The 25,554-nt window shown below is 39.6% G+C and overlaps 2 protein-coding genes and 1 pseudogene across 5 annotated transcripts in view; 2 read left to right on the forward strand and 1 right to left on the reverse strand.

Moving 5' to 3' along the window:
• Positions 1-13,384, forward strand: part of hook3 (hook microtubule-tethering protein 3) — a 37,223-nt gene extending 23,839 nt beyond the window's left edge. The window contains exons 16-24 of one of the 3 annotated variants that reach the window (XM_084046052.1): positions 787-927; positions 1,683-1,770; positions 6,125-6,159; positions 6,476-6,558; positions 6,890-6,990; positions 7,453-7,557; positions 7,753-7,824; positions 8,522-8,658; positions 8,841-13,384. In XM_084046052.1, coding sequence (XP_083902178.1) covers positions 787-927; positions 1,683-1,770; positions 6,125-6,159; positions 6,476-6,558; positions 6,890-6,990; positions 7,453-7,557; positions 7,753-7,824; positions 8,522-8,658; positions 8,841-8,853 — 775 coding nt within the window. In that variant the 3' untranslated portion in view covers positions 8,854-13,384. Of the gene's footprint in view, positions 1-786; positions 928-1,682; positions 1,771-6,124; positions 6,160-6,475; positions 6,559-6,889; positions 6,991-7,452; positions 7,558-7,752; positions 7,825-8,521 lie in introns of all 3 variants that reach the window. The other 2 variants (XM_084046051.1, XM_084046053.1) reach the window with 2 other exon arrangements.
• Positions 13,385-14,138: 754 nt separating this feature from the next.
• On the forward strand, positions 14,139-25,540 carry LOC311038324 (progestin and adipoQ receptor family member 3-like). Its single transcript, XM_084047778.1, has 7 exons — positions 14,139-14,296; positions 14,983-15,224; positions 17,164-17,326; positions 19,512-19,667; positions 20,180-20,377; positions 21,661-21,751; positions 22,568-25,540. Exons 2-7 carry the CDS (start codon positions 15,031-15,033, stop codon positions 22,708-22,710), a joined length of 945 nt encoding a protein of 314 aa, XP_083903904.1. The 5' UTR covers positions 14,139-14,296; positions 14,983-15,030; the 3' UTR covers positions 22,711-25,540.
• LOC311038325 (fizzy-related protein homolog) lies at positions 24,845-25,519 on the reverse strand (annotated as a pseudogene). Its single transcript has one exon. The product of its transcript is annotated as a fizzy-related protein homolog (transcript).
• Positions 25,541-25,554: the final 14 nt, after the last annotated feature.

Below are 25,554 nucleotides of genomic sequence, written 5' to 3' on the forward strand. Positions count from 1 at the left end.
TTTTATTCTATCTAAGCTCACAACACATCGCAATTCTTTGTGAGCTTGTAAATCTGTTTTGCGGAATGTTCGCCACAAAATAGGGACTCTAGGGTTCATGTAGTTAACACATTGACTGCCATCGGCTAATCTCAGAACGTCCATCGTAGTGCCAAGCAATTTCTTACCTTTTTTGTTTTTTTGATTCCGTCATAGGCCCCGCTAAATCCGTTTAAAATCCGCGTTCATTTGGTTCGACACAAACACGGGACCCGACCGAACAAAACGCTGAAAACCGTGCGGCGATCCGACACTGCATTCTGGAGAACGAGAGGAAAACGCTAAAATGGTGGATGCGGTGAGAAAAACAACAAGCCAGAGATAATGGCGTCCAAAGTTGACCGCTAGACAGGAAACGGAGGCGGGAGAAAAACCGGAAACAGTATTATTTCGTTTCCGGTCCGCCCACTTCGAGACCGGAAGTGCAAAAAAAATCCGGAATCTGCACCTGCACGATTTAACATGGGAAAACTACGGGACTACGGGCTACGGGAACGGCAGTTAACGGTTGGATTTAACGGCCCGTAGGACTACGGGCCTGGCAGTGGATGTGTTGTTAATGAAATCATGGACAAATATTGCATTTCCATGGTGGATCTATTTTCTTTTGAAACGCTGAACTGGCTGTATCATTTTCAGATTTAGAAATGAATGATTTACTTATGAAACCCTAGAACTATGGACACTAAAGCATTGTACCAGTTCATATGAAAGACAACCCTGTGACTGTCCTCTTCTTCATTTCAGAGAGCATTTGATTCGTCTTCAGCATGAAAACAAGATGTTGAAGCTGGCTCAGGAGGGATCCGACAATGAAAAGATTGCTCTGCTGCAGAGTCTATTGGAAGATGCCAACCGTAGAAAGAATGAACTTGAGACAGAGAATAGGTCAGAATGATCACACACACACACACACACACACAGCAGCCCTAGTATGACGCCAGCCATGGAAGGAATGACTGAAAGGCTAATTGAGCCCAATGTGAGGGGCTCAGTTTACATACTTGGTCATGACAGATTTTAAGCACGTCATGTTTTTCAGTTGAAAATTTCTTTTTATCGAGCAACACTGTTGCACAGTATGTATGTAAGTGTACATTAGCCTTAAGCGTTGATGAGCACACAGGATGTGACTTTGCCAATTGCCTGTTGAAACAATGGCGTTTTACGTACCTGCCGGTCTGAAAAGTGAAGCTAGTGCGGAAATAACTTAACCTCCTTCCTATCTAATGGCCACCAGGGGCAACTTCAGTGGTTGCAAAATGTTTGATCTTATGGAAGCCTATGGGGAAATTACCCTAATAATCATGTTATTTATTACCTCAGTAAACATATTTACTATGTGTTTAGTTGCTAGTTTTGAGTCTTGTTCAATACAACATGATGTACTTGTGTTATTGTCCCCTTTAAACCAAATAGGTGATAAATTAGGGTATGCTTCAGGCTATGTTTTGATTGACATGGCGTTACTATAGATTAGCACAGGGAACTGGATAGAGTGTCTCCCTGGCTCCTTTCATCCAAATATGATCACTTCCAGTTACAGAACATGGCGACATACATAGCAAATATAGGGACAGTCAATCTGTCCTATATATATTTTCTGTCTGTTTAGCTCTTATATATATTTTTTTTTTGTATAGGTTAATAAACCAACGTGTGATGGAGGGACAGAGTCAGGTAGAGGAGCTACAGAAAAGCCTTCAAGAGGAGGGAACCAAATCAGAAGATGTGAGTAGTGTCACTGGCTCACTATATGTGAGCTTTATGGTTTGTGTGCATGTTTGGTATAGGTTTATTATGTACTGTGGGTCAGCACCAATCCAACCAATTGCAATTCCTGTGCAATTCACAGGGCAAATAAAGATGATTCTGATGTCAGGATTTTGGTGCAGCAGTACACACATATTCTAGAAAAAATGTATATATGTTATTTTATATTCTCAGAGGAGCACTAAATCTTGCTATATATTGTGTTACAATTGTTTACAAGAACATGTTTGCTTAACAACAGACAGCTACAGTAGAAGTATGGCAATAGCTAGCTGCCTTTTGCTTATTACTAGGCATAGTTTGCTTATTACTAGGCTCTGGCTGATACGACAAGCCTCTCCAACCTGCTACTTAGTAGGCCTAGAGTTAAATTATTAAAATGAAAATTTAAAATTGCAATTACTTTTTTTAACCAAGCCAAAACCACCCGAAACCTTTAATCACTCAGCAATAACAAACACATAGGATAGGATCACTGTACTGCTCTAGTTTCAAATGGTTCAGAAAATATAAATAAAGTTAATGTTTCTGGGCAACATAAATTGGTTCCTGAAAGTACCAAAGCAGATTGACCTTTTGAGTGACTGATCCAATCACAAGCATTTTGTAGAAGTCCCTGTGTCCACTGGGAAGAACCACATGAAATAATTGCTCGAGAGTCGAGGTAGTGTAGCAAGCACTATGAAATATGAATATAAAACCCATACTATGACAATTGAATTTCCCACTGGCTCAATAAAGGTCTGTCTATAAACGGTATATGTACGCACAAAAACGTATGATTCGTTCACCTGGATTCAGACAGCAGACAAACACCTTTTGGACGGCACGGGAAAAACAAACAGAATGGCAGGACAGCAAAACTATACACGAATAGCGATCCATTGCTATTATGATATCGTAGGCTATTCCCATTCTTTAGTTTATAAAGAATGGTAATAAAATATGGGAATCAAATTATTTTGTCTTATTACTTTATGTTATTATTCTACCAATACATGTATCTATGAAATGCATCTTTCTCACAATATTCTTCTGCAAATTTTAAATTTAGTGAACAGAAATTGCATTTTGAGGTCAGGATACCAATTTTATCCAGGAGAGAGAACTCATACAGGAAACTGTAATTGGAACTGGCACACTATCAAATTGAAGCTGATGAATTATACTTTCTCCTGGCTGAAATTGGTGACCCAGCTGAAAATGTATTTTCTGTTTACTAAAAATCTGGAGAGAAAGGGAGACCACTGTTACGAACAAACACTCACTAGCAATGATTACTATAAGAATATAGAACTTTAACGTTTTAACACAACTTTTTTTGCAAATGTAAATGCAATTGGAGCAGTTATTAACATCAGAAGCCATGGAAAAGCTCTATTTAATACAAGACAGTGGTGTTCAACAAAAGAAGCCTAGTGGACACAGGGCCTTACCTTCACTTTCTTTACTTACTATACCATTCCTATTATAGTTGCCTGTTTGTTGTGAGATGTCTTGACTAACTCATTCTGACACTAACCTAACACCCATGTCATGTCATCCATGTTGTGGTGATCCTTTTCTGTGTGTTTTCTTCTGTGTGCATGGGTATTGTGTTGTTATGTCACTTGTGTGTTCTAGCATTGGAAAGGTAGTTGTTTTCTTATGATGGCTACAAGCCTTGTTTGTTGAAGACTCCAGGGGATTGTGTGGCCTCAAATCAACGATGACATTGCCAGGAAGTAGCCATATTTGTCATGGCATCACCATGGGTGCGTCCCAAACCTTCAAAAATCACTTCTCCCTTACCTGTGCTCTACCGCCTTTTTCTGTGACCTTGAGAATGATGTTTATGCCACCATGATACCTGCTGGTTAAATAGTGGAGGTTTAGTACTTAAAGCCTCTCCTGTAGTTTCATTTCATGGTGGGTACTGGGTACAGAGGTGTATCTCCTAAATTACAGCACTATTTGACGTATTTATGGCCACAATCACCCGATCGAATGTTCTGCTATGAGAGACAGCTTGTGGTGAAAATATACTTAAACTTTTCAAAGTATGTTTCGCTATCAACTTGCAAAGATAATTTTATGCAACTCATCTACTATAATTTGGTCATCAACTACCATGTAGTTTGTGTGTGTGTGGTTAGTGCATGTTCATCGCTGTTTCCAACCAGCTGCTATGTGTCTTTGCTGCATGACCAACCTATCTAAAACACTAAATCTTTGTTTTTCTGTGGGTTTCTGGTTTCATATCTGCCAAAACTATATAGAAATCAACTCATTTGTATGAGTTTGTTCAGTTAAAATATCTTAATACAGTTTATTTTGTTGATTGATATTAAAACTTTTGAATGGATTGGCCAGGGCATTTTGATCCTTCTCTAAGCACTACGTTTTATACTGTACCTCATCATTGTCAAATATGGACTTTGAATACTTAAATTAAATCAGTTTGAAGCCCTATTTCATTAATTATTTGCTTAGCCTTATTTTGCACAGATGGGCAGGGGAGACAACCAATGAGCCTAATGCTATCTACTAAAACAAAACATACAGGATTGGCACGTCTGTCTGTGTTTCTTTACATTTATCACCCCTACCCTCCCATATCAGGCTATAGTAAGTGTAGATGGTGATCCCCTATCTGCCTCCCCTATGGCATTTATTTATACTACTCAATGCTGGTGTGGCTAAAGAATCTTTTCTAGTGCTTCTTATATGCCTCAACTCAATAATAGCTGTGCATATACTAAAAAAGCATAAAGAATATTTTACTCAAGTAAAGTGTCACTATCTGAAAAGGGGTTGGCGAACACCACAGTAACACGTTCTGTATTACATTGAACAAATGTTGAACAGAAATGTTTCTATATTGTGCATTTATACATTGCTGAGATTAATTGAATTGATTTAAAATGACATTATGCACAGTTATTACAGCATGTGTACTTCAGTAAGCGATTCCCGCGCCAGTCAATCAAGCCAGTTATTTTGGAGAGGGCTCGTTTTGGTTCACTCTGCGTATGTGTAAGGTTTTACAATAAATGCTTGACTTTTTAAATCACTTTAAAACTAAGCAGTGCGGCCTTGAGGCCTGTGAGGCACGCTTCACAAGCCTCAAGGCCTCGATGTTTGCCTTCCGATTTGCCAAGCCGTGGTGTACAGAAATGGATAGGTTATCACGCGAACCAAGAAAAGCGATCCCTCCGCACATCTCAGCCAATCACAGTCATGGGGGCAGAGTTTTTAGGACGATTAGCTTGGGAATGGTGTACTTATTATTATTATTATTGAATTGTTTTTATTGATTTTTCAACACCAACAATACATACATACATTACAGGAAGGAACATAACCATACATTAACCGTACATTAACAATACGGAATGGTGTACTTATTACATTGTGTTACCACAGGTGGAAGTTTTTGTAATTTTCTCCTTCTTTTGGTTCATGAGGTCTCTTTCTCCTATCAGAATATTGTTGCCACTTTTTTCCTCTTTTGATATTGATGCAGCTACAGTATTATGTCCTCTGGATCTAGGGTCTGTCTTACCTTCCCTAGCCATAGGCTGGAGTCATGATTGTAATTTTTTCCTCAAGATCCCTGTTTCTTACTGATTCTTCTATGCTTTTAGCTGCTGGTTTAGATGCAATCTGAGCGTGTAATCGTGTGTCCAATGCTGTGTAGATATCTCGTTTCCCATGATACTGTGGCCACCACATCAAATATCACTTTAGATGGGAACACAGCCTACAAGTTCCCCCTTTCATTTATGCAAACAAAGCTTATATTTTTATCATTGGAATGCTTGTATTTTCTTCATGGTAATCAAATCTCGAAAATCAGTTTATATCAGCCACATTGTTTTTCTTGGTGGCGGGAAATCATATTATTTTGTAAGATTACTAATTTCAGTGTTAAATCTTTCTTATGGGATCATACCAAGATTTTGATTAAGTTGGCACAGTGGTGCTCTGTTCTAAACATTCTGTGTTATGCAGTGCCCTCTGTTGGATGCCAAGGAAAATGTACAGGATTTCGACTTTTGTTTTTTCCCCCTTTCCCTACATGGGGTCCACTTCTGAAGATACCTATAGTCATAAATTATCACTCCATGGGGTTTCCTCTACTCCATAGTGCATTTTAACAGGATGTGTCTATTTGAATACACAAATTAAAATCATCTATTAAAATGTGTATTGCAATTCTCGTGTTCATCCAGCAGAGTGGCTATTGAAACACTTTTGGGGATTGTCTTCTAGCCTTGATTTTAATTGAATTGACTACATAATGAGTTGACTTACTTTTTGTCTCTTTCAGTCATCCATTCTGAAGAAGAAATATGAAGAGCACATGTAAGTCATACTTTTGCTTCATCATGAATACATTTTTGATTGAGCCACACCTTGTGTAATGCTTTACTCAAACATGAAACGATTGACTTAATTTGAAGCCCATACCTAAAGTTAAAAACTAGACAGCTCAGGAGGGGCACGTAACCTACCATTATGTGGCCAATGCACCTAACGGTTGGTGCATTGGCCACATAACCACAATGGTCCTCGTACAATTCCGGGTTGAGGCATTGACAACTCACTCATCCATGGAATACTAACAGAGCCCAGTCAAGTCTTGTGTGTTCTGCTGTTAATAATCTGCTTACTCCCCCAGGTCGAAACTTCGTGAGTTGAACGAAGATTTGTTGAAGAAAAATGCCCTTATTGACGACATGGAGCCCAAGTACAATGCTAGCTGTGAGTTCTGAGTCTACTACATACCATCCATTGTCTTTTATGAATATTGTGCATGACAGACATCACAGTACAGAAGTCATGGTATAAGATAAATGCACCCAGTCATACAAAACAACATATTGCACAGTAATACTGTAATACATAGACAATAAATAAACCAAATATAATGGATAAAAGAAAATACCGTACAGTATCGGAACATATCGATTATAATAAAACTTAAAAGGCATTGGTAGTTGAAAAAGGTCAAACTCTGTAACAAGGTTAAATAGAATTAATCAGTACACCTTTGGCTAATTAAAATGCAATATTTTCTGTTCTATCCATTCAGCCCAACGTGTGGAAGAGCTGGAGGAGGCCTTGAAGAAGAAAGACGATGACATGAAACAAATGGAGGAGAGATATAAGAAATATTTGGAAAAGGCCAAGAGTGTAAGTGCATTATAATTATAAATAATTACCAAAGACAAGGAGCTAGGAATGCAAGCCTATTATGATGACAAAATACAAGCTACATAAGATATAATGTAAGACACAGCTCTTTCCTAAGAAAGGAATATTGATAAAAGTAGGGCCAAAATTGTATCTTGAGAATTTTCAGCCACTTAAGATTATCCGCTCTGAAAGGATTGAGAAATATGGGCTCTGGCTAAATTGTTAACACAGGCTGTGGTGGAAGAAGTACTCGGATACCACAATGTAGAAATACTATGTTAAAAGTCCAAATTAAAATATTGTTGAGTAAATGTACAAAAGTATTGGCATCAAAATATACTTTTGGTTACCTACCAGTTGGTTGGCTAATGCTCCAATTCTATTGTGCTTTATATAGTCTATGACTATGTAATATATTAATATATTCTCTATATACTCTGTGTGTCTATGCCCTTCTAGGTGATCCGGACCTTGGACCCCAAACAGAACCAGGGCACAGGCCCAGAGGTGCAGGCCCTGAAGAACCAGCTGCAAGAGAAGGTCAGAATGCTGCACTCCCTGGAGGTAATGTATTTGTCTCACTGTCTTAAGTGTATGTCTATCTGTGTCTATTTGTGTCAGTGTGTAACTCTGTCTCTCTCTCATATTTCAGCCTACGGTTGATTTCAGCATACTTCTATCTGACCCTGTACAAAAGAGATTGTAGGTTTGCGATGTTATTTGAACTTTTGTTGAACTTTTTTTATTTCCTCCAAACAGAAAGAGATGGACAAGACGAAGACCCAGAGAGATTACGAGGAGAAGCTGATTGTTTCGGCCTGGTACAACATGGTAAGGTGTTTTTTTGTCTTTGAATGCTATCCTATACAGATGAAAACTGCCAGGTGCTAAGCAGAAGAAACAAGATAAACGTAGAAAACAGGCGAATTACAGGTTACACGCTTCAAAGAATTACTCATAATGCATAGGTCATATAACATTAATTTAGACCAAAGTAATCCATTAATCCGTACAATTATGCCTGGAACGGTGTAAAGTATTATCATAATATTCGATTTGGCCATGACCACTGATATGCAAGATCTGCACTGGTCAGCACAACATCTATCATCTTGTGATGGGCAGTGGTTTTGGATTTGATTGGTTTTTAAAAGTCTGCTAGTGTGTTTGGGTTGTTACACACACAAGCTTAGAGTAGAGTTCATGGTAGGAGTATTTGTACCAACTGTGGTTACTCTACTCATTTGAGCAGTGCATGCAGGGAGGCACTTTGGCCACTAGAGGGTAATATAGGCTTGTGCATGGTTGTATGTGTAACACCTACTGTAAGTTGCTGCATAATATATTTTATCAATGTATTGTATCTGATAATTACAATGAAACTGTATATTACCAGTTCTCTTCTTTTTCCCCCCCTTCTCAGTATTGTTTATTGGATTTTTCCCATGTCCTGTTGAATTTTGCAGATGACCCCCCCTCCCTTGTACACCTAATCTTTTCTGTCTGTTCAATGTGTTTGTCTTTCCAGGGCATGTCTCTGCAGAAGAAGGCGGCTGAAGACCGGCTTGCTAACACTGGATCTGGTCAGTCCTTCCTGGCTCGGCAGAGGCAGGCCACCAGCACACGCCGTAGCTGCTCCGGTCACGTCCAATCGGCTACCGCAAGGTAGACTACACCATGGCGCCAGAGAGCATCATTGCGCCAAACTACCATATAATTCTCCCAAACGTAGATAGATGTCAGGTTTTTATTTTGGGACACACGCTTCCAATTCATATCGAATAGTGGTTCCCGTTTCCCTTCTTTCTCTGAAATTAATTCTTCTTTCTTTTTTTTGTTCTGATCAGATCCTTGAGGTAGAGATGACAGGCCATGTATACCCTGAAGCCCTTTATTTTTCTGAGTATACATCCCTTTGATGGTAGACATTCGTCTCGTCCTTAAAGTCTTTTATTCCTGCCCTATGGGTCCTAACATTTCCGTGATGTTAGACATGGTGAACAGTCGAAAAACAGTACCACCCCTCCCCCGGACAACACGTACCCCTCCTCAACTTTGTGACAGGATCTAGCCTCACTACATTGGTACAGGCAAGCAGAACAAAGCTGAAACAAGGCAGTTAAACAAAGAGTAAACTACTCCACTACTCTGTCTCACACTCTCCTCCTCTTGGGAACACACTGTTCTCGTGTTCTCATTAAGAGAAACGTCTCTACCTGTTCATGCAGTATTTATGCACCTGACATCCCATTTGAGATTCACTTTTTTCTTTTTCCCCTTTTTGATTGGAGATGGTGTTTGCTTTTCAGTTAATTGATTGTTTTACCTGTAGCTATTTTCAGATATATTTGTCGATGAATGTCTTTGAATCTTTGTATACAAATGGTTGATATTTTCATAAAATGGCTCTACAGCAGTGTCTAATTTATTACATGTACTGTCCTGTGGAATGAGGTCAGTGTTGAGGTAGTAATGGATAGAGAGGTATAGAAAAATGGAAGATGTAAGTACTGGTAACCTGGTGATAACAATATTCTCAAGTGTTAATTTTGTTGGTGTTAACTATGTGTCGTGGGTTTAGTGATCTTCAGATAGTCTTAGAATTATGGGAAATCTACAGTGAGCTATCAATCATTTGGAAACGCAAAACAGGAAAACATAGATGACTCTTTGGCAGAAAGGCGGTGTTATGCATACTGCTTTCTCTATGCTGCTTCTGCAATGAAGTGAAAATAATTCTGTCACTTGCCAAAAGTATAAGACGTTAAACTGAACAACTATTAGTCATTACACTATATGCATCCTAACCCATTGCTTCCTGATTATCTAGCTACCAGTTGGATTAAGTTGCGCTCCCTCACTGTATGAGTAAAGACAGATTTGATTCAGTGTAGTTGCAGGACTTGCATAATAGCAGAATAGGTTTTACCGTTCGATAAGTGTGGTTTTGGTTATAAACTAGTATTCCTAAATTAATGACAGATGAGAGCGTAAGAACTTTGCAGAGTTTATGGATTATGTATGTGTCAGTCAGTATTATGTTTTTGTCCATGCCATTGCCAACTAGCCCTCTTGATCTTGCCAGATAATCCCAAATAATCTCAATAGGAATGCTGTAGGTCTTCCATCAATTAACATTGTATGCTCAGTCTGTGTTACCCCCTTGTAGTCTGTTGATTGCGTTATCTGGTACATGAGTGATTTCCCAATAGGCTAAAAGAGCTCTTGTATTAACCCTGCTGCCCTGCTGTTAGTCTCAGTAGCCAGGCGATCAGAGATCTCCACCTACTGATCCATGGAATGGGCTAAAAGTGAATGGAAACCGTTCCGAAATATAATAAAATAACGGCATCGCATAAAGACAGTAGGCGGAAATCCCTGGTCATCTGGCTACTCAAGCTTACCCTGCTGTAAGCCTGCCTAAATCAGGACCCAAACACTACACTGAAAAATGCCATCTGACTGGTCTCCTTTCTTTCTCTCCTCCCTCAACAGCAATGTTACTGCATGACCACGCCTCCAATGAGTTTACCAAATCTGGTTTGGCCTGGCTTGGGTTGAACTGGGCTGGGCTCTGGCATGTCCTGCATGATCTACCTGCCTGTCTACCGTTTGCATGACTTATTGTTGAGTTGAGCCTGCAAATAATCAAGCTGCCACCAGCAGTATGAGTACTTACAACTCTGTAACAAACGGATGAGGTGGAGGGGAATGGGTGTACCTCCACCACTCCGACGACTCTTCTCTTCCCTGCTTCCAGCTCTCCTATCACCTCTCCTTTCCAGAACACTCTTTTCGTCCATCTACTCTTTTCCTCCCTTGTTCCTCGTGGACATAACTGCTTTTGCTTCCATGCTTCCACTCTGCAGCTACTCCATTATGATTCAACCCAAGGAACATTGGAGGGTAGATATAAGCCACTTTCTGGTCTAAAAATGTATCAAACATTACATTGACCAAACAGCGTTTTGTATAGTATTGGTTTATATCATGACATGGGCAGACTGTGTCAGGATACCTCACTTATGTGTTTCCCCTCCGTTCAGAACACTGGTGGTAGGAAGGATATTGAAATCACCAGAGGGAAAACTAATTAAGAAGTAGATTTTTATGTTTTTGTTTTTTTGTTGAGTTTGACAATGACTTAATGATCAATGGTTGGCAAACGGTTTTATATCTAATCATATTTTGTTGCTGTTTATAGTGTTTATAGCTTGCAGAGCAGTTCAAATAGCAATGTCTTTGTCACTGTTACTTTTTCTAAAACAGCACATGGCAAAACCGATAACCTACCCCTTCTCACGTACTCTGCAACATATTAAAAGTGCTTTTACCTCAACTTAGTGAGTGTACCATAAATATCAGGAGCAATTGGAGAGTATGTGTGGTAGTGTAATTGATAGACTTTGACCTCCTGGCCCCAAAGGTTTGTAATGCTATCCCTGAGGAGCATAGGCTGTCAGATTCAGTCATTAACCTGCTTTTTAAAATACATTTTAACAGACATGGTATTATAGTGGAAAAAAACCCTCATTAAGCCCATGAGTCCAGCTCATGTGCTATATAGGATGTAGTTGAATAATTGTATTGGAAATGTGCAGTGCCTTGTAGTCAAACGCTTTTTCAAATAGATTCTTTAAACAAAATAACTGATTATTACATCTGCCAATGAAGTTGAATGCAACTCATTCTAGTTTCTGAGGTTTATTGCTGATCATTTTCTAAATCAAAATAAACATTACTCTGTAAAGTTCTGAGTTTATGGAACCAAATACAGGTCTGTTTGGTTCTGTTTGTATACTCTGATAGTTAAATTAACTATGGATTTTACTGTGTACTGTGCCTGTGAGTCAGTGCTCTTTAGATGTAGACGGCTTAATGAGGACTTTTCACCTAATTCTTTGTTTTTGTTCCATTTGCCTGTTTTGTTATATAACTTTTTTTTAAGTGCTATTTATTATTTATAATTTTAATGTTTACCCCTAATTAGGTTACTGTGGATGTAGGGTTTCACAGCATAAACAGTTCATGTCCATAATTTGCTCAATATGGATGATGTTAATAGCTTGTTTTGTATGAAAATGTAAGTCCCCTCTCATGTGTCTAAATTTGCTTCCATATTCCCTGTTACATCAATAAAAAGTAGTTTGCATATAATGGCATTAAAAGAAATGCCTTCATGTGTTGCCATGATTAGATAGCAGAGAAATGATAAGGCTTTCCCATAATGTACAACTGAAATTAATTGCAATGGTTACAGTGTTGTCAAAGCAGTAAGCACAAGAGTAGACTACTTTTTTAAAAGTGTCTTCATGCTGTCTGTCCGTTGTTGGAGATTTTGCATATGTCCCAAGTGAAAATACAAAAGAGATAGTTTGTAAGCCACTTGCCATTAACCGCCACAGCCTAGGCTAAGTAAAGTCAAGTTCTACTGGTCTCCTAACCGTCCATCCCCATACGTGTAGGTCTTAGTAACAGTATGGCAGAGTGGTTAAATGCTGGGTAAATGAAACAGTGTTTTAAAAATATTTCCCTTTAAAGAAGAGATGCAGCATACGTAGTAAACTGTGATGTACATTTCTGCCACAACTCAGCTGCAGCAAATGAGGCACTCTTGTTTTGCTTATAAGTGTATACATAATGATAATGTATACTGGATTAGCTCCGTTTTGGGGTAAATAAGGAGTTGTTACATTTTGGCTGAATTCATTTAGCCTATGGAAAGCAATAAGTCTGGTCTATAAAAGTATTCTTTAGAATTTAATTGAGAGTAGAACAATATGTTATTGTTGCCCAAAATAAAGAAATAATATAAAAAACTAATCGCAATGTAAAGCCAAATTTTTACTTTATTGTATGACGGTGCCACTTGTAAAAGATTTAGGCCTAGCTGATTTTCTGGCAAAAGTAGGAATTTGGCATATATTAAGAATCCCAATTTGTATTCAACAATACATTATTACTCACACATATAAGACAAAATGGGTGCCTGAGTTCTGTGTGGGATGGTCTAATAATGTGTATTTGAGATTTAAAAACAACTAAAGGCTATTAACAGGTCAGAATCTTATCACCACCACACATGTAATGATTGCTGTATTTTATACTCACAGGAAGATGTTTTTTTCCTTGTCTTTTATTTAAATTTTACTGAATTAGTAAATAAGTAGTAAATAACCTTTCCATTTGCCAAGTTTTATATTGCTTGCATACAAATACTCTGTACATACTGTATGTGAGAAACTGTGGAAGTTTGGTCATTTGACAAGGAGAAAAGGAAAAGGATTTAGCTGGATTTAATAAAATCTGTCCATTGAGGACATGTTACAAATATGCTTCCTATACTGCAAAACTTGGAATTAAAATGTAAATAAAGCTTGTATAAAACACAGCCTCTTTGTTATTGTGTGTGTGTGTGTGTGTGTGTGTGTGTGTGTGTGTGTGTGTGTGTGTGTGTGTGTGTGTGTGTGTGTGTGTGTGTGTGTGTGCGCCTGCCTTTACTGGAGCACTCCGAATTTTCAGTACTTTTACTTGTACTCCACTACGTATTTATTTGTACTTTTTCTCCACTACAACTATTTGAAAGTTACTTATTATTACAAAACATACATTAACTACTTCAGCCCTATATACATTTTGGCCATTTGAAAATAGCCATCTACAAGCTCACAATGCGTCGCAAGGCATTCAGCTTGTAGATCGGCTATTTTAAAAAGATTTGTATACATTTGGAAACTTGTGATATGGGACATTCTGCATAATGAGTATTTCTACTTTTGGTACTTTAAGTACAGTTTGATACCAACACTTTTGTACTTTTACTCAAGTAAATTTGAATTCCGGACTTTTACTTGTAACAGAGTATGTCTACATTGCAGTATTGATACTTTTACTGAAGTAGAACATTTTAGTGCTTTTTCCACCACTGGTAGCGACTTTTTTTTAATCAAGATTGGAAATGTATTTTGAGTGTGAGACCAAACAGCGACCTCAGTTGTCACAGAATGCAGAAAAGTCACCATTTCCCGTGTAACACCCCTGTGTTGATCCCCGGAAAGGGGGCAAACCGCGACCTCTCTCGTTACAGAATGCAATAAGTCACCATTCCCCGTGTAACACCGTGCGGTGAGACGGAGACACCCGGATGAGGGTTAATGTTTTGCAGCTCGTTTCGACGGCTAGCTGGCAATATCCAGCGGTATAGAGTTCACTGGCCGTTATGTTTTCCTTCTCGTTGTGTCTTCATAGGCAGCCAGATAGCTGCGCATTATTGAGCACGGCGATAGTGGGACTACTCTAAATGGTAGGCTACCGATTCACCGAATATTCCCCGTTTTGATAGCATATCACCCTTACTGATCTCAATCGATAGCCTGTACGTTAGCTCTCTGGTTAGCAAGTGGTGGAGTCTAGATTCCAAGATCTTTATGTATTTTGTGTGTACATCTTATATACAAGCACACAAGAGTAAATATTAAAATATATGTTAATTTATAATAATGGTATACAAATATTAGTTTTTGATATGTGTTATGTGCAATTGAGTGTGTGAGAGAGACAGTAAATGTGCCATGAATGGCCCCATGTACTGTATAGATTTTCTTCAGTGTTCTAGAACTTTGACCCACAAAATACGTCCTTACACATAACATTTATGAAGAAGGATATGTATGAACATGTGTGCTTGTATAAAAAAACCCAAAAATAAACACCCCATCCCAATGTAGCATGTCACATGGCTGTGATTTTATTGGTGCAATGCACCAGCAAGCCAAGTTTACCCTGGAGCTTACAATAATAGTATTAATTTAAGCTGGTAAAAGTTTCAGCTGAATTTCTCATTGTATAAAAAACAAAATGAAAATAGGTGCTGCCTGGCCTCATCCATTGATTAGCCACTTTAAACCCTCCATTCTGAGTGCACTTTGAACTGCATGAGTTTAATATGTGCCACCTATTAACAGTGCTTCATCTGGTCTGTTCTCTCAGCCTTAACCTCCGGGTGTACTTTGCACAAGCTGCGAGCCAGAGAACACTATGCTGCTGAAGATGCCCCAGAAGCTGGTCAAGGGACACTACATGCAGCTGGGCAGCTACCAGCACTGGCCTGTGCTGATCCCTCAAAGAATACGGCTGTACACCTATGAGCAGATCCCACTCTTCCTCAGAGAGAACCCTTTCATTACAGATGGCTACAGGGCTCACCTGCCATCCACACTCTGCCTGAAGAGGTAGGTCATCAGTTTGGTTTGTCAGATTGTAAAATCTGACAAAAATGGACTGTAAAAAAATAATGGACAGCGTTACGCCCATAGACTCACAGACCGTAAATGAAGTCTATTTTTCAACTATTTCAAATCCGCCATCTTTCTATATCGCGTCATATCCTATGCAGTGCCATCTATTAGAGAGTTACGCCAACTCCGTTCACTTCTTCGGGCCAGGTCTTCTACATACACATACATTGGCGAATAGTGACAAATCCCTAAACCAGAAGTTCTTGGAATGCGTTGAAGTCGACGGCTCCTTGTCACTATTTCCAGCTACATGAACCACGTGACCGACGCTGTTTCTGACCCCTCATTGGGGCAACTCTCTAATAGAAGGCTCTGATCCTATCTATGCAACTGGAAATTAATAATATTGGTTGGGTAGCTTGTCAATCAAGAGCAATCAAATCATCCCGCTCCTCCTAGAGGATACCCTACTTTATCATCAATTTTAAAATAAATGGGACCATAATTTACCAAAACGCATATCATGGTGATTGAAAGAAGACTTTAAACTAGCGACTGGAAACATATAGTATTTATGACAATGTTTATTAAGGTAATAAAATCAAGTCTAAAGTTCGGCAAAAACCCACCCACTTGCATTGAGAGTTATTTCTTCCGACACCAGCAGGGGTAAAACAGCGAAACTACAGGCCATTCATATGAACTGTCACTTCCTCTATAGACTCAATTTCAAAGGCGGATTGGGCCTTGCTCAGATGTCCACATGGACTAAAGCAGTGGTTCCCAACCTTTTCTGGATCAGGGCCAACTTGTGTTCGCGGCCCACCCATATGACCACTTACCCCGGGAGCCCACCGGCTGCCATGTTAAGTGGTCAGCTGGGTGGGCCTCGTGCATTTTCACTCCTCAGAGCATGTTCATTTTAACGATAAATCAATCGATTGTGTTCCGGCTTGGATCAATGAAACCAACGCAGTATACTTAAGTTCCCATTTATCGGTATCACAATAAAAACTCACTATTCAAGGCTTTAAAGAAAAAATACCATGATTTTTTTTACACGTTTTTTAAAGAAAATATTGATGCTATATTATTTATAAAATCGTGTTTTGCCAACTATTTGGGGGCCCACTTGCAATATCCTTGCAATATCCTCACGGCCCACAGGTTGAGAACCACTGGACTAAAGAATGAGCTGATCAGAAGTAGGTGGTCAATGTGACCTCGCAAAACATGTTCATTCAATTCCTTCAAAGTCTTCGTTCACAACAACATATACTATGTAAGTCTGGACAGACACGGATGTAATGGCAACAGGTCGGTAGAGGCATGCACCCGCATACAATGCTGTATTTCTAGTTTTAGAAACGATCTCTCCAATTCTTGTGTCAGTCTTTGCACTTAGTGTTTAGGGGGCGTTACCTATGCTAAAGCCTCACTATTAAAACAAATGTTAATGAATAAAATGTCATTTTATCCAATCTGTATGTTGGGGTGGTTGTATTTTGTCTCCATGCTCTTCTATTGAGACATTTAGATCGTGTCAAAGTTCATGTCTCACACAGGATCTGACAAAAAAATGATCTGATGGTCAAGATAAAATGTAACCCCCGAGCAGAACTTGCGCAGGAAACCGGTTTAAAATCTGGGGTAGAAGTGGAAAGTTACATAGTGCTGCTCTAACTAACAATGGGCCATGCTTCTCCAATTTATAATCATGTGGGATTCATTATTTAGCACATGTGGGTAAGAGTATATCTGGATGTTAAGATTAGGATCTGGAGTAACTCCTGTCTTCATCTTTTCTCTGACAGTATATTAACAGAAAGAAGAGAAATATGAAATTAATGTGAGAGAATGTTGTTACATGAGACCCATTGTGATGAGTCTGTGCTAACGTGTGTGTGTGTGTGTCCTTCCTTCCTCATTCCAGTATCTTCATGTTGTCCAATGAGACTGTGAATATCTGGAGCCACCTGCTTGGCTTCCTGTTATTCTTCTCACTGGGGGTCAATGACCTCTCCACAGTGCTGCCACTCACTGGGGCCCACAGAGAGGACTATGTCATCTACTCAATAGGACTGTTCTGCTTCCAGGTACCTTCGCGTGTGTGTGTGTGTGTGTGAGAGATTATTGTCTCATATTATGATGAATAATTTAACCTACTTAGCCTAAATGTATATGTGTATAAGTAATAAAATAGAAAACATCCACCCAATTTGATCCAGCTGGATGCCTGGGTTTTGTTATTTTCCCACTGTCATACCCTTTTTTACAGTATCTTCAAAAGTGTTATCAGTTGTCTGTGTGTGCTTGCATATTACTGCAGACTAAAACCGTATATCAGTTGCACTTCTACCTTTAGGTTAAACGTTTACATTTCCCATACAGGTGTATTGCTATTTGGCAATACAGTATGTTCACCTCAAAATATTCAGGTTTGTAGGCAATGTATAGGCCTAGCTGGTGTAACCGTGTGCAATATTTCAATAGTAGTTGTAATGTGAAAACGTCTGTGTGACCTACTTTTGCTTTATTTAGAACAATGCAGTAGTAGACTTGCCTACCGTAGGGAAATATTTTGAGTACCACAAGAGTGTAACGCTCACGCGCTTCCATGACACTCTGCTTTTAACACGGCCATTTCCCCACTCAATTCCAATATCATCAAGTAATTCAAGATATAAATGTATTCTCTATATATTCAGCCATTTATTCTGAGTATTTGGAGGCCGGGCAGCTATGCTTGAATGATAGAGTATTCAATCTATACCTGTTGCTGGCTTCTGTATTGACTGTTGGTGTGCAGACTGATATTTTTTATTTGCAGATTGACTCAAACTACAGCTGGTTACCTCGCTGTGTGCCATAATAAGTTGTCCTTTAACGATATCAATCAGTTTTATATATTGTCTAAATATGCTTGGATGGATCACCGATCACGTTTAATAAGTTGCAGAATTAAGACCAAATTGTCAAATAAGCATTATTTAACAGACACATAACAGGAGTGCTACAGGTGTCCCTCAAACGACAGGTGCTCATGGAAGGGAATACTATCCAAAGAGAGAGGAAGAGTTGTGACCCAAGAAATGGCATAAATAATCCAGGTCCAAAAAATACCAACCGTGCGTCGGGTGGCACCTTCTTCAGGGTGTAGGCATTACGTAACATTTAAATATTACATGTATTAATTAGAAATCTACATTGTTGATTTCTAACCTATTCTCAGAAGTACATTTTATGACAAAATAATGGTTTTAGTATGAACAAATGTATTTGTAAGATGGCATACAACGACTACACCCTAAATTGTGACTAGGTGCCACAACAGTTTTTCCCCCTGAATATGCACGCACCCAGTAATGCTTGTAAACAAAAAACCTGTCCATAATATTTGTTCCACAGGCATATATGTAGTAGTACGGTATAACGTTTGCGTCACACTCACATGACAGTAATTGGCAGGGGGTTTACCTAGCTCAAAATAGGGCTTAGGTTGTGACTTTGACCTCGATGAGTCATCTCCCTAAATTTATATTTGGAATTTAATGTCACATTGCTTTGAGACATATACAATAGAACTTGATTAATGAGATTTTGGACAATATAAGTATTTATGGTTGTTACCTGTTAACCAGTAAGGTAATTGTAATCTCACTGATTAATCTGTTGTTAAACAGTCCACATTGGCTAGCAAACTAACGGCTGTTTAGCTAATCTAATTGATTCTCTGAATCAAATTATTTACGAACAGGAATGTCAAATTTCTAAATATATTTTCATGAACAGAAATTACAGACAGATGGCGGCTTGCGTTTGTGGCTTTCAGGAGGCGCAGTTACAGACTATGTAGCATTACCAGAAAGTGGAATAGTAGACTTTAGAGACTATGTATCTCTAAACAAAATTGTAGACGTTTTAAGTTGTGTAACAATAGCATCTAATTATCTTAGATACAGTGTGCTGTGTGTAGGTGTTGATGTAATCATGTTTTTCACTTTATCAATTATGAGTGAAGGATGTTGGTGATCTTAACCGCTTCAACCCGAGCATCTTGGGGCGACCGTTCAGTTAACATAACAGATGTACAAGCTTGTATGATCTGCTATTTTTGGCAAAGATATTTGGTATAGAGGGGGAAAAGAGAGGACCAAGTACAGACCCAACTCAGAGGGTTTAAGTGTTTAACACAAGGCTGACATTGAATTTCAGATTGTAAACAAACTGCCACATGTCAGCTACCACACGCGTATAACTGTGACATGTCTTCCTTTTAAGGTGTGTATGCTGTGTTCGGTTGGTTACCACATGTTCTCATGTCATCGGTCAGAGAATACATGTCGTCGTTGGTTAGCGCTGGACTATGCGGGCATCTCTGTTGGCATCCTGGGCTGCTATGTACCTGGGATCTTCTATGCTTTCTACTGCAATACTGTAAGCATGGCCAAATGTGTACTGTACTGTATGTGTACTTTGTTCAGATGGAGCTTGGCTGTAGCTTGTGTTCTATGCTTGTACCGTTAGCAAAGCAACACATGCAATATGACACCTGCAATGTAACACCTGATGCTGTACTGTAGAAGAGGTTCTGTCCATCTGTCTGTCTGGCTGTCTTTTTTGTATTGAACTTTCTTTTTTAAACTGGAAGTCAGTGGAGGATGGATTGGGCTAAAATGTTGCCCAAATATGAAGGTGACTGGCGTCATAGTACTGACTTCATAAATGACCACATCAAGTTCCAGATCCACATTGGAATATATGTTAGTGTTGTTGTTGGGGTATTTTTGGTCAAGTGCATTTGCACATGCCTGAAATTCATCTTCTGCTTTTCCCATGGAAGCCATGCCCTGTCTTGTCAGAAGTCAGGGATCAATAAAGTTTGATCTCATCTCTACCCTTGTCCCTATACTCCCCGTCTTCACCCATTGATCCTCTGTCCCTTGTAGTTCTGGCGGCAGGTGTACCTGGTGATTATCCTCTCTCTGATCCTGGCAGTCTTCTGCGTCCAGGTGCACCCCCACTACCTCAGCAACGACTGGCGACGGCTGCGCACAGCTATCTTCTGTGCTGTGGCCGGCATCAGTATTATACCTGCCTGCCACTGGGTCTGGCTCAATGGTGGCTTCACCTCCTATGTCATACAGGTGAGGAATGAATATTTCTACTGCGTAACGTCTCTAACGTGTTGAAAGCTTGTATGTCCAAAACTGTTGCTTTTCAGGAAAAGGCAAAAATAACCTGTGTTCCAATGTAGTTATTATTTAGTCACAATCTCATAACCACAGACAATTAACCACTTTCACTTTCCATTGTGAGTGTTGTGAGCTTGTAGATCAGTTAATTTACCAAAAAAAACAGAAGCTATTAATAATACATTAATGCAATAACATTACACATTATTATATTAAAATAATCAAATACATCAAATAAATGTTCTCTCATAGAAACTAAAGGTCCACAACTTACTAACTGCAAATGATGTTTAGCCATCATTGACTTTATTCAGCTTAGATAACATTTTAATGACTTTGGAGAAAATGTAAACAAATTAAAAAATAAATTGTAACAATTGGAAATTGGAATTAATGGTCTATTTATGATATAGGTCAAAGATTTAATTAGACAGTATTGATGCTAGTTTTTTTTGTCAGTTTTTTTTGCTGGTGACAACAGGTGACTTAATTGATTTCTTTGCACTCTTATCTAATTGATAATTTACTCTTAGATGAAAACAGATGATCCATTCCAGGCGCTCAGGAGGAAACAGCCTTTATTATAACAAGGCAAACGCCAATCAAGTTTAAAGAGTAAAGACCTATGTAGGTTGTAACATGTTGCCGTTTGTTGGTGATTGTTTTTATCCATGTTTTATCCTGTCAGATCCAGGAGCACCTTTGATACTTATAACTAGGGTTGTCCGATATTGGCTTTTTTACTGATAACCGATATACCGATATTGTCCAACTCTTAATTACCGATACCGATATCAACCGATACCGATATATGCGGGGATTATTGTGATTAGGGTAAGCTCAAATTTCATATCACACACACCATATACAGTAAGAACTCCTGTAACTTGCTTATAAAGCTTTTTTTTCTTTCAAAAACCGATACCGATATTTTCCCGATATCAATTTTTATGCTAATATCGGCCGATAATATCGGGAGGCCGATCGGACATCCCTACTTATAACCATTTTTAACTACTTTTGTCTCCGGTGAGCACCTTGTTGTTTTGTTTTCTCTGATCATTTACCCTGTTGTTCAGTTACTAGGGTTCATGCCATTTACTCTGATCTTTTTAAGTCACTCTGGAAGTCTGGATAAGGAGTGTCTGCTAATGCAGTTACATAGTATGTAACTGTAAATTGTAATAGTTTAACTGCAATGTTTAACTTTGTAAACCTTGATTATTTTTGTGCAGATCTTCTTCCCTCGTGTATTGGTGATGTACCTGATAGCAGGATCTGCTTTCATGTTCTACGTCACCAAGGTCCCTGAGCGCTACTTCCCTGGTGAGTATCTGTCTGTCTTTCTTTCTTTCTTTCTTACTAGTAGATACTAGGGCAGCAACTATTGATTATTATTTTCTTAGCTCTTAGTGATTACTCTATCGATTACCTTTTTGATTAATCAAATAATGCATGCAATGCTTTTATTTGATTAAAATGGACCATTTTTATAATCAGTTGAATCGATTAGTTCGATTAACTGTTGCACCCATAGTAGATATATAGAATAGATAGAATTTAGCTTTTTCCAGATAAACTGTCTTGAATAATCAGAGAGCTAAACTAAGTTGATATTGTGAAAATAATTGAAACAATCAATGTTATCCAAAATCGGGCCAAACAAAATGTACTAGTCCAGTTTACCCTTGTTTCATATTCTCGCTGTCAGGCAGAAACCCAATCAGAAAGAAATTTTGACTTTTTTGGTATCTTTGTAAATGAATGTCCTTCATCATCGTGCAAGAGTGTTGTGCAATGTAGCGAAAATAGCCTATCTACAAGCTCACACTATGTTATTAGCTTGTAGATCTATTTTTGAAAATATTTGAAAGTGAAAGTGGTTAGATATGGGTTTTTATCAATACTAGAGGTTCTGGCTGCTACGCGGCCCTCACACCTACGTTGCACCGCTGATCCGACCGATGTCTCAGTCTCATTTTTGGCAAGGTGCTGCTGTGTATGCTCCTCAGTCTAAGCAGCCCGGTGTACAACATCCTGCATTTTGAAGGCTTCAATATTTTCAAACCAACAAACTTGTATTTCTAGTAAGCATATGAAGGCTGATAATAACAGCCATTATCTCTCCTGCCTTTGTTCTAGGCCAGGTGAACTACGTGGGTGCCAGCCACCAGGTATGGCATGTCTTGGTGGTAATGATGTTTTATTGGTGGCACCAGACCGCTATATACTTCATGCGCTTCAGGCACACCCATCCATGCTCAGACCAAACCTACAGTGGATAGAAGAGAAACACGAAAACTGGGGACAATAAATATGGTGAAATTATTTGGGCCTGTAGACCACTAGGCAAAAATGGAGGCAAAAATAACCATCAGCCAGTAACCTCTAAACCAGTGGTTCTCAAACATTTTGATTTGAGGGACCGAGATAACTCTTGAAAGTGTACAAATGGATTCCATTTGGAACCCCCTCAAGGAACCCTGAGGGTCCCTGGGCCCCACTTTGATAACTACTGAACAATTAGCTTCTGTTTTGAAGGTGCTACATATTGTTAGGAACAAGGTCCTGACTGTTAGGCTAATGGTTACTGCTGAACTGCTTAGCCATTTTCCAATTGCAAGTTTATCTGACATGGTCAGTTTTTCTCAATAGTGGACACATGGCGAAAACTGGCCTAAATGATTTAGTAGCTTGAAACAGCAGACAGTGCCTATACTTGTTTGCACTTTGTCACTATGGGCTAGTAGCCAGAGCTGTAGACGTGGGACTTGTACTTGACTTGCAAAGGTTGCAAAAGTCAGGACTTGCAGCTTGACTTGAACTCCTCTGCTGAGGGATTTGATGTAACCTACTTGTGACTTCACTGTTTTAAGACTCGACTCAAGACCTAAAACCAAATTATGTGATCACTGGATATGTGATTGACCCGGTAAACCCCTGTAGCAAATAGCTTATTCATAGAACAATTTAACTATCTCTATCACAGGCCTACTGTTTAGTCTTCAGTAAGTGGCTGAGCACTGCCAAACTGCTGTGGATATTCGATTATGGGACTTTGGGCCCTATTTTATTTGGGCTTGCGTGAGGCGTGCTGCCACCGGCAAATTGACAATTTCCTGGGGAACAGTGGTTAGTTATTTTCCTTGCCTGCATGCATTTGGCATTTTGGTAACTTGCCATGCAACGACGTGGGAGGAGGAGCAGCTGCCTTTGCCAAGTCTCGCGTAGCCGGACGATTGGAGATCTCTGCCTATCAATACGTCTGAGGACATCTAAATACTATGGGCTGAAGCAATTCAGAGATTTTAAAGAAAAGTAAGTTCTTAGAGTACTTTTGCATTACTGAAAATCAAAACCCCTTTGCGATTCTATGCACGATATTGTCAGAGGGAGCATATCCTACTGTACGTCTACCTCAAATGTATTGACTCTACCGTCGTTGCACGGCCTAGTCTACATTTAACTTTGAAGGCTAATAAGAATGAGATACGCAATATCCCCTTAAAGCTCAATAATTATGGCATGAATTATGACATGACAAACCCCACTCAGGCACGGGCACAATTTGCATTCCACTATGATGTTCTTACGCCTTTCAACTACATATTAAAAATAATGTGAATAAATCCACAATGTAAAGGCTGACCAATGTTTGCCTTCTGCAATCTTCCTAGCTGCAAATGCGCATTGACACCCACCAGGGAAACTTCTCCCGTGTGCCTTGTCAAGAAGTAGGAAATAAGTAGAAATAGTGGTTACAACACACCAACCAAAGGTCACAGCAAAAGAAATCCCACTTTGAATAGTGGGCTCTGATTGGTCACCCACAACTCTGGGGTGAGCGAAATGTAATTCAAAGTTAACCGAGGAGTGCCAGACCAATCTGCCCAGGGCAATTATTTTTTAGCTAAGGCAGATTTGTCTGGTTTCCAGGCTACGTGAATATATCTTATATCTCTTGCACGTTTATACTTCTACTAAGTGCTAATACATGATGATTAAACATTTTCTTTCAAACACATCCAGAACACAAATAAGATTTGTTATTAGCCTTGGGAACCAATGGTTCTGAAGCAATGTGGCCCATAGGTCAGGAGCCTATATCCTGTTTCCGTAGCGTGAGGCAGATAGATGTACAAATACACTCCCTGGACATGACGCTAGTGTGTCACAGGGACTTAGCCCCAATCCAAACCATGATGCCGAGTACCAAGCAGGAAGGGACCATTTTTATAGTCTTTGATTGAACCCCGACCTCCCAGTCTTAGGGCAGACAGCCAGACACTCTAACAACAAGCTGAGTTCCAGGTTGCTTTGATTTGTTTTTTTAAATCCATGATGACATCATGGAAGGTCATCATCAGAATCCAATGAACATTGGATGTTGAGACTGTGTCCTATGTATAAAATTTGGAATCAAGACATATGGTTGCAGAGACATGGTGCAGTGTCGGGGTAGTAAGGTGATGAGAGGGGTCTGGTGCACCTGCCATGTGCTAGTGGGTCGGTCCGAATGTGTCCTCCCCCTGTGCTGGACTTGAATTGGTCCATCACGGACTTGGATTCCTTGGTGCAGCACGTTTTACTGAATACATTCCAAAAATGTAGTGTCTCGTCACTTGCTCCCATAACAATGGCCTCGACATCTGGTGACACAGCTAGGAGTGTCCAGTCAGTGTGGCCACCTGGGTTAGTGATGGGTACTTCTATACCAGGATCTGGTTCTGAGAGTTGCCATGAGTGCTCACCAGTTCTTCAGCATGTTTGGACCAGCGCTGCAATGTGGTCGCTGTACTGCTGCACTGGAAACAGACAGGAGACTTTTCCAGATCAGTAACTTGTTGTCATTGCTAACAGAGGCGAGGTGCTGGTGGTTAGGGGACCACTGGAGGCTGCACACCTCTTGCCGGTGTCCCTGCAGCTTCCTCTCGGTGGGGTATGGCGTTCTGAAGTCACTCTGCAGCTCCCTGATGACAGCTGCCCCCCGTTCCTCGCCAGGGCACCTGGATAGGCAGATTGACCCTCAGGGCTGGTGAGCTTCCTCCCCCCTACTGTATTCCAGATCTGGACATAACCTTTATGGTTTCCCATGGCAGCTTACTGTAAATCGCTCTGGATTAAGAGCA

The sequence above is a fragment of the Gymnoscopelus microlampas genome (genome assembly GCF_963454915.1).
Source record: "Gymnoscopelus microlampas genome assembly, chromosome: 21".
NCBI classification, from domain to species: Eukaryota; Metazoa; Chordata; class Actinopteri; order Myctophiformes; family Myctophidae; genus Gymnoscopelus; species Gymnoscopelus microlampas.